The following is an 18,409-nucleotide window of genomic DNA, read 5'->3' as shown; positions in this document are numbered from 1 at the left end:
ACTTCATGGATTGGCCATCTTTATTCATCTTTACTTTTTTAACACTTCCTCTATTGTGTTATTTTGTGCTGTCACAAACACCACCTGATTAAAAAAAGCAAAGATCACTCACCTGAAAGAATCTGTGGGAAGACATGGACTAGGGAGCCTGTCCCCGCTTTATCTAGCTGACTCTTGTCACTTGTTGTGGCTGTTGTCATCTTTAAGGGTTGCTGAATAAGCCAGCTAAAGTTAAGAGATGTAACTCATCTCACTATGCGGTCCTGTGAATATACAGTAGTTTCTTGTCTTACTTTTATTCTTTATCAACTGTACTCTTTGTACGATACGTTTTTCCACTTTCTCATATTCTTGTAAATGTTGGTACAGGATTCTGATTTGGCTCAGATTTGATGTGATTGAAGAGAAGAAGAAGAGAACATGTTACAATTTAAAAACATTCCATGTGTGCAAGTGTATGAGACTAAGAAAAAGGAACAGGGGCACAAAGTATGATTGGGGCACACTTGCCTTATATTTTAACTCTTTGATTTGTCAGGGATCCTGCAATGAAAGGGCTGTACTGGGTCGTGGTGGAGCCAGAGCGTGGTCATGGACTGTCGCTCAAGAATGACGCGACTTAAAATTACTGGAAGAAAAAGGCACATACTAAAGTGTTTGGGTTCATGTGCTGCTTACAAAGGAATGTTACCAAAATAGACTTTTATGATATAAAAAGTGAGTAAACAATCTGATTTGTCTACAATTAAATAAAAAGAGAGAAAACAAGTTGAAGAAGCAAAACTGAATAGGTTATCATATATTAGCACACCATACTTATCAGAAAGGAACAAAGCAGAGACAGCCGATTTAAAAGGACACAAAGCCAGCTCACTAGAGGTGACAGTGTATGGGTGACACTCTGTAGATCTTACGAGTTCTTACATAATGCTTCTGGTACAGTTTCTAGCTCACTACCACTATGTAATTATCAAAGCAAATTCATAAAATTGATAGAAGGAAGCTAGTGATGCGCTACTGCATAAAAAAAATCCCATCAGGCTGAAACAAAGACGTGTAGTGCTACTAAAGTGAGAATGGCTGTGAACATCAATGGGAAATTGAAACTAGCAAAGCAGCTAAAGTGATTTACAGATTCATACAAAATACAAGTACCTTTTGGAGCCTAAGATTCAAATAAAATTAAAAAATATCAAATCTCTAACTATAAAAGGGGAGGAAGAAGAGAAAAGAGTGGAGGTACAACAAAGGATCATGTATGGCAGCAAATAATAAAAGATCAATAAACTAAATAAAATCACTAAAGCAAACAATTCCCCTGATGAAATGGGTTTGCTTGAATTCTAATAAATGGAGAACTTGGACTTAACTTAAATGTAGGCAACAAGAAGTAAGAAGAGCTGATAAGATGCCCACAAAGGGCACAAAAAACACAAGTGACTTTAGAGAAATTATTATTATTATTGTTATTTTAATAGAATGTGTAGAGCACCTTAAGACGGCACACTTTGAAATTAATTTTTGAGCTGCATTTTCTGTAACATAAAAATAATACAAAAAAGAAGAGGTATCTTTCTAAATAAATAGAAGTCAATTTTACCTACAAGGTATTTAAGAATCTGGCAGTCAACATATGGCCATTCAGTATTACAGTGGACTTCATGCTTAATGTGGACTGCTGAGCATTTAAATATCTGAGAAGGTTAATAACAAAACAAAAAAAAAAAGAACAAACACAGCTTCCCTTTAAATATCAGCTTAAAAGAATATAAACAGAAAATTCAATTCGGAGTTTTAGGTTTGTTAAAAATACTAATACATACAACACCTGGCAGTTTTACAGACATATTTATTTAGTTATTTGAATCTTCGCCTTTGTCATCTTCTTTATCCCAGTCTTTCATTGAAGATTTCATCATAAAATCATCACGTAAAATGTTCCAGGATGGTTCTTGTTCATTCTTTATTTCAGCCTAAAACAGTAACGGCAAAGAATTAGAATCTGTCATCACTATCCTCCCTAAACTTTAATCTTAATTAGTTACATTCATCTTCAATTTGTGCACATTCTTTTCCACTTTAAGATACTGGAAATGGATAAAGCATTAGCCCAGGTAACGCACTAATTTCAAATAAGTGTGTATTGAAAATACTTTACACCATGCATGCCACTATTCACCTTATTAAATACCGCTGTACCACAGAAATAAAAGCTTGAAAAATCTTACTAGTAATAGAGTAAAAGTGCAGCCTTACTGTAATGGAGAAACAGGCAGAAAGACAGGTTAAGACACTGGGATTCATTTACAAGGAAATGCTGGTAGCTTATGTTAAATGGGATAAGGCGAAACATTCTTTAGATCATTTGACAGAAACTTTCCAGGCACAATATTGTATACAATCTTGCTTATTTAATGCCCAATATATGTGTATTTAATGACAAGGGTCTGTTACTTTCAGTAAATTACATCATATTTGACCTCAAAAAGAGAAAACCATAGGCATCTTCTATTTACTCACTGACATGTAACTGACATTTACTATTAGCATTGACCCCAAGATGGGGTTTAACAAGCAATTCAAGTCAGAGCTATGCAGAGTCCAAATGTAAGAAAACAGCTGGGTCAAAGGGCTCACTATCAGAAGACAGACAGGCCAAGCAAGGCCTTAGTAAAAGAAAAGCAGAATGAGAAGAGGCTTTTGGGGTTATGTGGACGTTGGCCAATGCATTGGCTTTGCCATTTTTTTTTACTGTTGCTTGGCATTTAATGGAAAAAAAAAATCCATACAGTGGACATCTTAACCTGGCAATGTGTATAATTCTCAGTGCACAGTAAATTAATTGGCTTTCTCACCACTGTCAACTATAATTAAAAAGTGAATATGTCAGTTCAGCAAATCAACAAGCAGCTTGATTTTATATCCAATGAAGACACTTTAGTTTTATTCTATTGTTTGCCAATTTCGATGTGTTCCTTGTTCTAATGGACATTCAAAGCCTTTTATGTAGGGCTGTAATGAACAAATATGGCGTGAACCACACAAAAAAGTGTAGTATTCACAAACCTAATTATGATTGGGAAGCATTGTTCATTTATTTAATTTAAGCTTTCATTATTCTGGATATCAACAAGACATTGTTTTTAAACATCTTCCATGTTTTTAAGGAAAATGTGTAATGCAGGACACAGAAAGTAAATACCCGTGTACACACTAAACAAAAAGAAACTGCCAGCCATAGAAGGGTACAGTACATATCTTCCTTATAATGCACATATGTACTTCACAAGTCAAGTCGGAGAGCATGCACTAGTACAGTGCGCTGCTGCAACCACTACATGGCGAAACAACTCGGGATCCCAGTTGGCAACCCCCCAGGCAGACACGCGGTCCAGTCCCACCTTCCGGAAATGACCCTCTATCTGCCACATCCAGGTGTTACGTGGGTGAACCCTTAGCCTGGTCCAGCCAATTGGGTCCCCAACAATAAGGATCTTATGAGCCGGATCACTCTCGGGGAACTGCGCCACATGGTCTTAGTGCCGTAACTGACACTCCCTCACAATGCAGGTAATGTGCCACATTTGGGACTCCATGAGCAACCGTCATTCGACACAGAGTCAAACCAACGGTACCCAAGGATTTTCCAGAGACACAGTACCAAAGGAGTCCAGTCTTCGTCTCAGGTCACTGGATAGCATCCTTGTCTCGCAACCATACAGCATATATATAGTACATATATTATGTACTTAACAGCTATGACAAACACAAATGTTACAAATATATGTATGAACTCTGTTATACAATTTGTTAAGTTGTACTACATTTACTAAGCACAAAAGAACTCTGTATTCTAACATTTTACTACCACTCTCATATCAAGCCCCAGCTCCTAGCATCCCCCTTGAACATGAAGATGATGAGCGGCGGCGTCTGGTCAAGGCCAACACTGGGAGATGATCAGGGTCCTTTCTTAAAGGGAAAATAAATGTTCCTTTCAATGACCATTAAACAGCTGCCTATGGTGGTGTTTTAGTCCGCTGCACTGTTCATCAACCCATTTTTAAGCGGCTTCCACGCACATGGATCCCTTACTCAAAGTCTGACCTGCTATTGTGGAGACTTACTTGATTGTTCTCTCACAGGTCAAGTCTCTACACAACATTAAAAAATATCAAATAATATGAAAGTGACAAAGCAGTGAATGTTACAACAGCAATTTTGAAAAACAAGGTGGGTTACCTAAGTATGTGTGATATTATTTAATTTTATGCTTTATATTATATTTAGCCGCCCCCGTATAATTATGAAAATGTGCCCTGACTGACTTGCATCTCCAGTGCTGGAACAATTAATATTTGGGAAAAATAATGCAAATATCCATTATTAAAAAGGATGTACAAAATTGATCTGTGTGTTCAATTCCATTCATTAGCTGCATCTGAAAGATGTGTTTGTACAGCTGGTGACAGTCACTGCCAACAGAGTCTGTTTTGACTCAGAATATGCTGACAGATTAATATTTAAAAAAAAAAAAAGAACTTTAATTATGCTATCAGCATCAGTGATGTGCTAATGCAATTGTAAACTATTGATAACAAGTGACATTTCTATATTAAAACGCTGAAGAAGAAAGACATTCAGCATTCTGTTATTATAAATCTGAATTTCATCTACACTAGGAAAGACAGCTGCAGTTCAGACAATAAGGCGCAACTTATGCTCTACTTCCTGCACTGTGCCTGTAACTTTTTGCTCATGTAGCACTTTAAACACACTCCTCACAGCAATTATTGTAGGAAAACCATTAAAAGTCGCCCCTAAAAGGTGACTCACTAGGAAGAAGTTTGCACTTTTATTTCAGTGTTGGCTTTACTGATCCCACAAACTTCTGGAATCATTTCTCATTTTCTGTGATATGGTGTATTCACTGGTCACCTCAAGACAATTAAGGATATCATTACATATCTCCCTGCACTTGCCAAAACATTCCGTCTGGTTTAATAAGTGGCATAACATGCAGATGCTGGCATTTCAAAGAAACCCACAAGTACCACTCAACCTTTCCTTCCCAGGACTGACTTTCATATACAAAAAAGGAAAATTCCTTTACAATTATTATCACTGACCAGCAATGTTAAGAGGCATTGGCCAGAAGTGAAAAATAATGGACAGCTAGCTAAGAGTTGTTAAGAGATTTCACAAAAGAAGATTATCCCAAAGCAAAATGATGCCGGGTCAGGCATCTTCTGTTGACCAAGAAGCAGCAGAAGTTGCTGAAACAACCAAGGAGCCGAGTGCACATCAGAACAAATATTTAATGATTTTTTATTTTTTTAATAAGCGTGACAAACAGCCAGCCAGAAAATTAAATACATCAGATGTTAAGGCAGCTAAACTTTGAGTGATGAATCTTTGGTGTGGCAACATAACAGGCTAAAATGTTGCATGTTCTGGGAGTGGGGCTGTTTTGGGAAAGTAGTCAATTTGTGGATTTTCATTATTCATGGTTGGCGTGTGTCTCTGGGCCTCACCTTGTTAAAGGTAAGGGAGGAAAGTAGTTAACAAATCTCTGTACATGTCATCTTTTGTGATGACTAAAACAAAGCCTGTAGATAACAACAATACTCTCAAAACAACAAAACAACAAGTGAATAGAACACCTTTAGTCATTACTGAGTATTGAGAGTCCACACATTCACCGTCTCATATAACTACTACTGTGCGCATATGCACGGTCAACGCACCCCCAATGAAGCCATAGCTGCCTAAAACTTACTGGGCAAATAGAGCCAGGAGATAAGCAGCCTTCCAGTCTATGTTGTTCAATTTAATTGGAAAACGTGGATCATCTGCAAACTAGGTCAGAAATCGTTTACTGTTAAAGACATCTCGACATCTAACTTGTTTCACCATCTGTGAAGTGAAATTGATCTACTATGGAATCCTGTGTCAGGGGAAAAAAATCAGTTTGAACAAATTATTAATCGATTTAAACAAATTATGCAATTCATCCAAACAGATGAGTTTTATTTCCATAAGAAACATATGTTTAATCGGCAGGTTTTATTTCACAAGCCGCCTCTGGGTGGTGGTCCTTGATTCCAAAGAACATTTTTTTTCTTTAATTATCTAAAACACTCACACAGATCCCTTGCCCTTCCTGTGATGAGAAAAGGAAGGGAGCCGTTATTTAAAAAAACAGGAATTCAGAGAAGGCAAGTCTCTGCACAGTGCCACTGAAAAAGAGATCAAGAGTTACTGCTGCACAATTCACCCTACAGCACAGCAGTTTATTTTCATCAAGACTATAACGTTCATGCCCTGTTGTTCAATTATGATTAGTATTTTATTCCCTTTGGATTCATACCTTGTTAACATTAAGGTTAAGTGTCTGCTTAAAATAATCACTTATCAACTCTTGGATAAATATTTTCTCATTCAGTTGATTTAGGTGCATTTTTAGCTTTTTGAAACTAATAGCCCTTTAATCAGCACAGCATCTAAACAGTTTGGTATTTCTGTAAGATTACCTGCTGCTATAGACATATTGCTAATCTCTTGTTAGAAACAACCTGTAAAATTCATGGTATTCACCATTTCTTTATCAGTTAATTTTACCCTTGTTGATTCTAATAAAGGTGCTATATAAATAAAATGTATTATTATTAATAAAAACTACTTCCTCTTAGTTCATTTTCTCTCATCACAATGGCCTGTTACCTGCAATATCCTTCCTCAGATACATTTTTCAAATTAGCATGTACTCACAAGCTCTGCAGATAGTGCTAATGTTAGTTATCTCATAAATGTTGATCGGCAAAGTCTCATTTTTATCTATGGAGTTGAGTGTTTAGGTACATGTAGATACACGGTTAGGGAATGGGCCACTCTTGAGCAATACTGCCTACCTGTTAAGACAGCATTGGAAGCATTATTACTCCTCAAACATTTACAGCATTATCTAAAGAATCAGAAGGGTGGTATAATGCTGCATACGGAAAAATCAGTTGTGATGTCTTGTAATACATTCATTCACCTCGTTATTCAATTAGAAAATTTTTTTTCCACTCACTATAACAGAAAATCAAGAAAAAAAGAACGTCCACCCAAGTGGAAGTGGTTAAAGCAGCAGTACTCAATAGGTGGCCTCTGGCCTGGTCTGCGAGGGAAAAAAAAAACACCCACACAAATTCAGTGATTTCGGTTATTATTGGGTACACAAAAAAAATAGCACTATATAAGATGTCTATCTTCAAAGTGCTCATCACTGGTACAGTCACAGAAGCTGAAACGCTCTGCTCTGTGTGTGAGCTTGATGACTGCAGCACAAGACCTTATCCTAGCACTTAAGACAGCGTTAATAAGTTTCCACCTTAAACATCTAATTTTGTTTTTATGCAGGCTGCAGAGAGAATATTCACTGCAAGTTAACAATGGTTAAACCTCACAGGAAATAAAGTAAAAAGGACGTTTAAAAATGTTCAGCACAAAGTTGCTATTGAAAAATGCCCATTTAATGACAAATGGGCTGAAAAGTTCACCTTAATTCTTACAAAAAAAAAATTAAGATACCGATGTGCCTAATTTTAATCACCGTGCTCTTACTGAACTCGTTTTAATGTTAACAGTCTCAATCAGCTTTACTAATTCCCTTCAGAATTTTTAAACACTTGAAATTAAGTCTCTTAGGGTGTTACTGATTGTGAGAGCTGCAAGGTTCCATTCTGCATTCAAATGGACAAAAACTGTCTGTCTGTGGCGCAAAGCATACATTAAAGTGTTTTGTTTTTTTTTATTGTCAGTAGATGTAAATTTTATAATTGCACTTGTATGTAGTTATCTTGTCACAATTGGTTTTGTACTTGGAAGTGTAAAATAAGGTAAAAAAAAAAAACTTTTTCTTCATGAAGTGTGGTGTGTGTCTTTTTTGATGGATGGATTAAAAGGCAGAAGTCTACGTGACCATCATCATCAAGTCCTTCCATGAGAACCCTAAATCCAAAGAGGACTGTTTCATTTATGTTAGGTAGAATGCCCAGAGGGGACTGGGCAGTCTAATGATCTGGAATCCCTACAGATTTTATTTGTTACTTAAGTTTTCTTAGTTTTTTTTTGTTTTTTCTGTGCCCCCTGGTCATTGGACCTTACTTTTATTCTATGTTAATTAATGTTGACTTATTTTGTTTTCTTATTGTCTTTTATTTTTCTGTTCTTTATTATGTAAAGCACTTTGAGCTACTGTTTGTATGAAAATGTGCTATAGAAATAAATGTTGTTGTTTTTTCACTTCAAGTCTTATTGACTGTCATTACAAATCAACAAAACGATACAACAAAATTATTGGTTACAGACGTTTAATTTTTTAATGGTGATCCTAAAAATTTGGACACGCACCATATTATTGTTATGGTCTTTGAAAGAATATTCCAACCTTTATGATAGTAAGAGCAATATTGTAAATGTATTTTTGGGTAAAAACATTGTTACATGTTGTAACTTTATTGTGCTATAATTTACACTTACATCACGGTTCCTTCACCAGACTTGTATATTCTGAAAGAACAACATCACTATGACATAAGGAACATGTACTTTCAGACAAGCTTCTTGATGGTGTGGTCGCTTTTTTTGAAAAAAGTAAAAACACGAAAAAAAAACCTGTTTTTTATTCTGCTTCAAAATGGTAAAATAAGCCATATTTCTTGTAGATACTTCATACTTTTTTCTGGATTTTTCTGAAACTTCTATGGTGTTTGGAAGCTTATACCAACACCTATGAAAATAAAAATAACATTTAAAGTGCAGTTTTTAGTAAAAACCTTACTACATTTTCCGACTTTTTCTGCTGTAACATGTGTATGTAAAAAATCTGAAAGAAAATGTCCAGCCTTTTATTTTCAGGGTTAGAACATGAATATTGGGTGAAGGATGGAGTGAAGTTAAGGTTAGTTAAGCCAAAGTACCAGAAAACTGGTTAATATACAGTACTCAGTGTGGCACCACATATCAGGCACAGCACTGCCAGAATAAACCAATAAAGCTTTCATGCACGTCGGTTAAGGAGGGAAGGAATGAAGGAAAAAAGGGTGCCCAAACCTTTAATGCTACAAGTGAAGAGGATGGAAAGGAGAACTTTTTTTTTTTTTTAAGCATTTATTGTGGAAGACGAATGTTCTCTTCGTTCCCTTGTACTAATTCATGTCTGAGAAGTAAGCTTTACGAAACCAAGTAACAGCATGCTTTGTTTTAGCAAACAGAAAAATATTTGTGCAAAGGACTCAAGGTCTGAGCATTCCACACATGAGTCTGCCTTATCACATTTTCCCTTAGCTTACATCTGAACGCCATAACAAAAGGAGCCAAGAAATCAAGTTTTACATTAAAGGGGCTCAAGGTTTGTGTATAATAAATGTGTTGACCGTTGCATTTTATAATGATACTAAATCACGCATTCTAGGGGTATAAAACTGGACCCCACCCAACAGACGGGGTTCAGAAGAGCCCTGACACTGTCATGTACATTTGATTGTCTGCTTTTCTGAAACTCTTCTCACCGTGACTCTGAAAAATAAAGCTGCTTTATAACCGCACCTGCTGTATGGTCTGAGTTTTCGTCCACATTATCAAAACACTTTCAATATTTGCAGCAAATCTCTGATTACTTGAGAACTGAAAATACTGAACTAATATAGGCTGTGGCCTTACCGTGGTAGCTATTTGAATAAAAACTTCAAAACAAAATATATGTATATATAAAAAAACACCTTCTTACCGGTTTATTTTTCTCTGTTGCATGTGGGTTGTCGCTCATGTTGCCTCTTAAAACATTAATAAAGTCCTTTTTGGTTACCGATGACAACATTTTTGCTTTCTTTCTTTCTGATCCACCTGCCTCCGTCAGCTTCTCATCCACATTCTTCTGGTGTTTTCTAACCGCATTGAAGAGCTGAACTACTCCTCTAAAAGAAGAAGTAATGTTAGATGTCTGCAACCAGTCTATTTCTAACAGAGCCTTTAATAGCAAACAGTCAAATGAATTCTTAAAGTAATGTACAATAACACAGTATATTATCTGAACTGCAATAGTGACTGCAGTGAGCAATAAGAATTTTAATACATTCTTAAATACAAATGCTAGCCATTCTTAGTTAGTGATTCTCATTCCACTATAATTCCTTTACTTAATTTTTGAGTTTCCACTGTACTTAATGCATTCAATAAACACTTTGACTGCCTTGCTTACATCAGTGTCTGTCAATTGGTAAAAAAGGCTGTTTCCCACACTGTTTGACTGTTTTAACATAAAGACAGAGAAAGCTCTTAATTCATCACCTCAAAAATCACAGGTCACAAAACGTAAATACGTATAATGTACAAATTGTTTATGATTTACATAATTTTTAATGGTCCCAAATTATGAATTGGCACATATGTGCTTTTTTCACCTTAGTCAAAGAGTCACAAAATTTAGTACAGAGGACAACAGTATATTTAATCTTTTTTCTAAACATAAAGAATCCAGTTCTTCATTCTAATGACATTTATTTGTATGAGTGGGCTAAAGTAATGAAACAGAACTTATATTATAATACTTATAAAATATTGTTTTTTTTACACTTTGACTGCTCAAGTTAAAATCATTTTCAAAAAGTTAGAAAACGATTCTTGAAACAGAATTACAAAATAAATCTTATAATTAAGCAACTGCATAAAGGCACATGAACACTGCACCCCGAACACTGCTACATATTATGTTTAAAAATGTCAATGAACACTTGCTAGAAAGGTAATATATAACTTGAGATAAACATCATATACACACAAGCTAACATTTTAGAACAACTGTGTTATTTTTAATTCTATATATTCTTAATTAACATTGCATTGTAAACTACTGTTTCTTAATGTGGCAAAACACAAAGAACGGTGAGAACACAAAGATGAAATGGAACTCTAAACAGAAGGATACAACAAAACACAATAACTTAAGACTCCTCCTTAGTGTTAGACCCGAGTGCCACTCAGGCTGTAAAAATAGTGCTAAAAGGATTAGTCCCTAGTGTTTCTTGTGTCATTACTCAGGCTGTAAAAGTGCCAGCAGCGTTAGTGCCAAGCATTTCTTGGGAAAATTATATAGGCCTGTCTTGCATAAATGACAGATCTGAGTGTTATCCAGGCAATGGTGCAGGCACATGTTCTCCTAACCTCATAATAGCATCTCGTAAGAAACATTTTTCAGCATCCCAAGTGTTGCACGCTCGTCACAATGATATGGAGCAGTGACAATGAAATGAATTTGTCTCAGGTAGTGAAACTGAAATGGAGAGTGATATCAAAAGTGATTCTGATGAATCTGAAAGTGATGCTCATGTCAACCACACATGTGCAGTGTGCTGTTCAAAAGCTGACCATTCTGGAAAGAAAATCTGCAAGGAATCTCACTACTATTCTCCCAAGTGAGACATTGGATTGCATATTTCACAAGATATTCCACACAAATGACACATTTTGACAGTATAAACAGTATTGACATTATTTGTATTAGTATTATTGGTATCATTATTATACTTTCTACACTTCTGACTTTGTTCTTTTAGGGTTTTGCAAGTTTCACAGTAGAACGATGAGATTTAATAAATATATAATTTTTCAAGCCATAAAATGTTAACACAATTTTTATCCGTTTTTTTCATGAATAAAATGTAATGCTAAGGAGGTTAATCATTCAACACAGACCTTGCCACAGTAATTAGGAAGCTCAATTCACCTGCTAAACAAAAATATAAAATCAATATAGAAATAAAATGACCTATAATGTAGTGTACCCCATTCTGTTTTATTCCTGCTTGTAATGTTTCAGTAGTAGAGAGTGCATGAAATAAAGGAACGAGGGCTTATACACTCACAGACATCTCACTTCCACTGTGATGTGAATTACTGGCTAGTGCAGTTATTTGACACTAACAAAGTGCGAGTATATTCTTGGTACAAGCAGGCAAAAGTGTGTTATGAAATATGGTAGTCACTGTTGCTCAACTGGTCATACACTACATCTCTGCACAGCAAACATTTTATGCAACTTTACTTAGAGGTAGATAAAACAGCACACTGAAGGCACCAGAGTAACCTTTTCATATGTGGTGACATGTTTTTTTCTTTAGATGCTGTGGTGCTTAAACTGTCTTCCTGGGAAAATCAATCCATATACAAACAACATCACTCACCATAGCGGTTCTAAACACTTCCTCTAATAATTCCCACTCTATCACTTTCACACAACTTTGCTAGACTACATGCGCAGAATTAATGTAGACATGCTCAGAAACAGTGATGGAGACTGTGTGGGTTTTATTTAACGTTCAGATTTTGACTTTTGAACACCGATTTTTATTAAGTACGGAATTAAAAATGTGATATTGCCCAGTCCAATGTGACTGTTCAATTAAAAAAGACCAGTGATGGACAAAAGTTCCATCTATAGTTTACCTTAAAATAAAATAATTTTGCCAAAGTACAAATAGATGACACTGAACATCTGGGGCCTCATGTATAACGCCGTGTGTAGAACTCGCACTATAACATGGCGTAAGCACAAAAGCCGAAATGTGCTTACGCACAGAAAAATCCAGATGCAGGAATCTGTGCGCACTCCAACTTCCACATTCTTCCGCTACATAAATCCCGATCAGTGTGAAAACTAACGCTCGTGCACGCGCTTTATGTTACGCCCCAACTCCTCCCAGAATTACGCCTCTTTGAATATGCAAATCAATATAAATCGCCCTTAAGCGCAGCCTTCTGTGAAAAGACAATGGGAAAAGCACGGGGGAAAATATAAGAACTTCAGCGAATACCAAGTGGAGACAAAGGAAAAACATACTATTTGTTCAAATAAACCGTGATATAATCAACAAAAGGAAGTTGATCGAGTGACGTAGCGTGTTGGAGAAACTTGAAAGCTCACATTCACAAAATCGCACAGTGCCGGAAATAAAAAAGTCACATATCAAAGTCACCGTGAAAAGCCGAGTTGTAAGCCCACTGTCTGAGTGTCATATGAAAGCTTATTAGGGTACAGAGAAAAAAAGCACACAGTGGGGAAAAAGCACAAAATGTCAACTTCAATCTCGACATTTCCACTTTAATCACGTAGTTTATTTTGTCATTAAAGTAGAACATCATAAACTTCATCGTAAAAAGCGTTTAATTAACCAGTTTCTCAAATCACATCGTAATTAAAGTAGCACGTTAAATGCTTTGTTTTGTATTTGATCTTCTATGTGCTCTGTGTGTGTGAATCACTACTTGCTTCTTAAACCGGCTCTCTTCCTCCAACTGGACACAGAGTCCATGACATTCGTGATATTACAGCTCTCTGAATAACTAAAATACTGAGATGTATACGTGATGTCATTTTCATGATGATAGGAGTTAAAGCACGTTATTAAACATGTGTTTCACTTCGATGAAATAATTTATTGCAGCAGTACTCAGGGGCGGGTCTAGGCTTGTGGTGGCACTGGGCAGAGGAAGAATTGGTGGCTCCTTCGCCCGCCCGTCAGTAAGGTAGCTTATGCACGGTGGATGGCCACGACCGTTGCAGACACTGCATAGCTGCCTCATGCTCATGACACAAGCATTTAACTTTTGCCGAAATTTGTCGCTACGTTTTCAGCTGTGTTATTTTCTCTTTCTGTTTTATATTCAATATATACTGGCGTAGCCGTCACTGCAGTCAGTGCTTTTCTTTCCCCAAGTAACCGATCACCACACAATCAGCTCTGTAATAGACGTTAAGCCATCTGTAAGCTTAGCGCCGATTCTTCAAAACGTTTAAACAACATTGAAATATCTTCGTAGTACATGTTTAATTATTCTATCCTTAACGACACTTCCAGTGAAGAATATAGATTATTTAAATGAAGTTAAAGTTATCTGTATAATTTAATAAACATATTTTGCTGCATTTCACCTTAAAAATGATATCGTCATCATATGTAAATACGCGCTTTATAAAGTGGCTCAGGTTGTGCGATATTATAACTGTAGTGCAAGTTTACAGTGAGGTGATTGTACTTATGAGTACAAACAGTTCTACAAGGTGCAATTGATTGAGTACCTTTAAAGTTCTTGGGATTAAACTGTTTCTGAACCGCGAGGTCTGTACAGGAAAGGCTTTAAAACGTTTTGCAGTGGCTGAGACAGCGTGTCCTTAAAGCTGTATACCGATAATTCTCTTTGCGATCAGCTGCTACTGTGATTCACACTCAGATACAGTGATATAAATACTCCGAGCGGTGCAGTGAGAGAAATATGAAAAAAGATGATCCGCTGTGGCAACTCCTAACGGGAGGAGCTGAAAGAAGAAGAAGAAGAAGAAGAAGGAGAAGTGAGAGTAATAACGCTAAAGCAGTTCTGGTATTTGGAATACTATGGCTGTTCCCTGGACCATTATATTGTTACAAGTTAATTACAATCAGATGCATTACACTAATAAACAATATGCGGTTAATTTCGGTGTATTTATATAGCCGCGTCATGAAAATAATGAGTAATCACACAAGAACAGTACCATTGCTTTGACGCCGGGTGCCGCCAGTCTGCAAAACCGAGCGGAGAACTTGCTTACGACAAGGCATGAGGTACCGTGGAAAAGTGCGTGGCTTTACGCCAAGTGTAGGTTTTATACATCACCATTTGAACGTGGAAAAGTTCTTACGCAACATTTCTGTGCGTACGCACCGTTTATACATGAGGCCCCTGGGGATTTCTATTTTTAGTCCAATTCCAAAATGCCTCATTTCATCATGTGTCGCAGCTGCCACCTGGTGGTCAGTTTAAGAATTTAACAACACTTCCTATTTTACCACAAATTAACACGGATACACTAAAAATACATATGTACGCTAAAAACTAGCAAAAAGATGCTTGGTATTGAAGAGTTTCTGTCTTTTCTTTTCTAGCAACAAACTGACATTCTCTTTTAGTCCTCTGATTTTTTTTTTTAATGTTCAGAGTGGCTAACTTGATCATAAAGGCGCATTCAAATCATTATTTAATGCATCTAAAAATATTTTTACATCCTATATGAAATTTATAGAAAACCTTAAACCAATTTATTGATATTATAGGTTTCAACAATACTCAAATGGATGAACTTCAATAGCATTGATGAATTACTAAAGGAACAGAAACTTGATATATGCGATGGCCTGCTGTTCAGAAAAATAGCTTTTACCTTGGACAATTTACATGTGTTGTTTGCAGGTTAGCACCGGTCACACAAACATTTCCACTGAAGTACAAATGAAGAATTTAAGAATGTTCTTTCAGTCTTTAACAGGATGTGTTAATAATACCTGGTAGCAATTCTTTGAAGGTTCTTTTCCCTCTCTCTGTCCTGAACAATGTTTGGTTTCACTCTTGCGATAAGTTCCCAGTCCCTTCTTTCACATATCTGTGGCATAAAAAGAATAGAAAATTACAACAGCAAAGTATATTATAGACATTAAAATTTACCATACGCTAAAGTCACTTACAAATGTATTGCAAATAAATTAAATCAAGATAATTTTCACCTTTTTAAATTGGTTACAGAGTATTAAAAGGCAAATTGAATAAAAACAGATCTGACATATATTTAGCCAAATTGATCTGTTTTGTGAAAATTGTGAAAAGCTTCAGTCCGATTTTAGTACTGGCAAAATTTCCTATTCAATAAAACTTTTGCTTTACCAACACACAACTGAAAAGGAAATTCCAAAGTCACCTTTTTCTGCTTTTCTGCTTGTTCCTGCTTCTCCTTTTCTTTAATTCTCTCCAGCTCCTTGTTCTTCAACAATATAGTTGGCTTGCTTTGTTGGGTTTTCTTATTTAAAATTTTTGCCATGGCTTCTGCCCAGGAGGCATCAATGTTTTCATTGTGTACTCCTTCATGTCTACTTTCACTTTTTTGGTCTGGAGATTCGTCATGATCATCTGCATATTCACAACCCTCAGATGAAGAGTTAGACCCTGAAAACACAATATTGATTTAAATTAAAACAGGAAAACTATCTCTTTTAAGGTGTCTGTTGCAAACTTCAGAGGAATCCTAAATGATAAAAAAATACATACATTGGAAAGTGACAATTTCGGGCAATGTTTTATCAGAATTACAAAGGTACTTCTGAACACTCTGATCATTCCTTACAGTTTGAGAACCGATGGGCTTATTACCATTAAAGACAAGTCTGAAATAAGTAAACGTATGCTGCTTGCCTCAAGGATTCTCCCTTTCTTTCTGAAACACAACATCAGTGCAACACGTCAGTCTTTCAGTTTCTGCATTCATATCCATGTCTGGCGAGTTTAAATCATGCCTTCCTCTCCTATTGAATGTGTGTGTGTGTGGCTCAGATACACTAAGTAAACCTTTAGATGTGGGCTGATAATGCACAGAGGTCCACTGTCAGCTCAGTGTCCGGTGTTTCTCATATCAGTTTATAAGCCCAGTGTGTGACAAGAACCACTGAATACTAAGACAGTGAGAAGGAGGCTAAGTGGATCGCATCGGGTGAGGAGGCTAATTTTCTTACTCGCTATGTACCCAACTGCACAACAACATGCACACACTGAGAGAATGACTGATTAAAGTTTTTAAGTTTAAGATTGAGGAATTTGAAGAAAGAATTTCAAGATTGAGGAATTTGAAGAAAGAATTTCAAGATTTAAGAATTTGGTTTTTCACCTTATTTCAAAAGACCTCTTGACCATGAAAAAGATGGTCTTTATAAAGGTAGAGTGGGGCTTAACATACGTCCAGAATATCAGAAACTGCAAAGACAGTTAAATGGAGGAGGAACATGAATAACAAAGTGCAACCAAATAAAGACTGAATCGGTAGGTTTACTGGTCAAAAGGGATGGAAAAGATCACGAATTGCCGTTTAATGAGATGTTACACAACAGCTAATCACACAGAAACAAAAAAAACAAAAAAAAACAGGTTTAAAACTGCACAGAAATTCCAGGCAACAAGTAGCCCACGTTCAAACAACCAAACGTTATTTGCTATAAAATTAGCACTTTACCGCGAATAAACGTTGTCATAAGAACACTGAAAATTACACAGAGAAAAACGACACATTGAAATGAGGGCTAATATTGCATGCGAGACCCGAACCTTCTGCATGTGACTCCTCTGAGGACGCCGCCATCGTCTTCCTGAAGTGGACGCCGTGTCACCACGAAGCTGTCCGCACGCCCCCTCTGCGCCGCAGACATAGAGTTCCGCTAAGTCACTGCAGCCCCACTTTCTACGACAAAGCACCGTAAAGTGTGTGATGACGTAGCCTTTCAATACGCACGCGCATGCAGATCGGGCCGGGAACGGGAACCAGGTAGTGACACACACCGCATGCGCTTAATGAAAAAAACATTAAAAACAAAAAAAAATCACTTTACGGCACGACCCGATCTGAACTGTGCATGCAGCACAATTTGACATTACGGTTTATTCATTTTAGTTCCACATTAGTTGACCATAATGAAAATAATCATCCTGCAAAATAAACAATGCAGCCTTTGTGGCGTAACGTTGATGTCCAATGTTCGATCGCCGTAAGAGGAAGCTTAGGTGTACTTGTGTTCCATAAACGTTCTGAACACAGTTAAAGACTTACGACAAGAGTATTTAGAAGTAAAATAAAAGATGAACATTTCCCATGTCATAATAAGCTCTTACGGCGCATGTTACGAAGCATTAGAAGTCCAAAGCGCCTTTCTGTGACAGTTTTCCAATACCGGGTCGCTGGCCGATTTTTTACTGACAGAAAACTTACATTCACCCATAAAGAACAAATGTCAAATACAGATCTGTACAAGTTCTCGATTAACCTAAAGCACATTCTGTGGTTGCCGATTCGGTTCCAAAGGGTTCGGCCACACAAAGAGCTCATTTTCCAGACTCACCTCCATTGACACCCGCCAGCCCTGCATAGCGGAATATCCGAAGCTCAGATGTTCGTTTCCCCCGTCGGCACTGGACTTCATTGTGTTTGGCTGAGACAAATATGCTCCCACGCTGTGTACTCTTTGTATTATTTGGCAGGTACTAATATATATATATATATATATATATATATATATATATATATATATATATATATATATATATATATAAAGTATGTAGTGTTTTTATTTTCCCACTCACTAATAAATCATATAAAGTTTCCTTTCCGTTTTGATCTATTGTTGCAATTTCCCTCTTATGTGCAAATTGTGTTTGTTTAAAAATATCTTTAGACATCAATTATTATTAATAAAATTGCCATTTGTCTTAAGGCATCAAGTTTACAAAACCTAATGTATCCAACCAGTTTTATAGAAATATATGGTCCTTTTTCAAAAAAAGAAAAGAATTAACA

General features: G+C 36.5%; 1 protein-coding gene across 1 annotated transcript; it reads right to left on the bottom strand.

The window, feature by feature from the left end:
- Nucleotides 1-1,454: 1,454 nt before the first annotated feature.
- Nucleotides 1,455-17,299, bottom strand: rrp15 (ribosomal RNA processing 15 homolog). Its single transcript, XM_039738532.1, has 5 exons — nt 17,167-17,299; nt 15,773-16,017; nt 15,363-15,460; nt 9,776-9,962; nt 1,455-1,973 (listed from the first exon to the last, which is right to left on the bottom strand). Exons 1-5 carry the CDS (start codon nt 17,198-17,200, stop codon nt 1,854-1,856), a joined length of 684 nt encoding a protein of 227 aa, XP_039594466.1. The 5' UTR covers nt 17,201-17,299; the 3' UTR covers nt 1,455-1,853.
- Between the last annotated feature and the right edge of the window lie 1,110 nt (nt 17,300-18,409).

Source organism: Polypterus senegalus, chromosome 16, assembly GCF_016835505.1.
Source record: "Polypterus senegalus isolate Bchr_013 chromosome 16, ASM1683550v1, whole genome shotgun sequence".
In the NCBI taxonomy this organism is placed as follows: Eukaryota; Metazoa; Chordata; class Cladistia; order Polypteriformes; family Polypteridae; genus Polypterus; species Polypterus senegalus.
The sequence above is the reverse complement of the archived record's forward strand: the minus strand, read 5'-3'. Positions and strand labels throughout refer to the sequence as shown.

Excerpts from the sequence above, each read along its gene's own strand:
- rrp15 (XM_039738532.1), bottom strand. The coding sequence starts at position 17,200 with ATGGCGGCGTCCTCAGAGGAGTCACATGCAGAAG. Across the intron at positions 15,461-15,772 it reads AAGCAGAAAAGCAGAAAAAG|ATATGTGAAAGAAGGGACTG; the intron begins GTGACTTTGGAA and ends TTTATGCCACAG. Across the intron at positions 1,974-9,775 it reads CAACAGAGAAAAATAAACCG|GCTGAAATAAAGAATGAACA; the intron begins GTAAGAAGGTGT and ends TTACTGTTTTAG.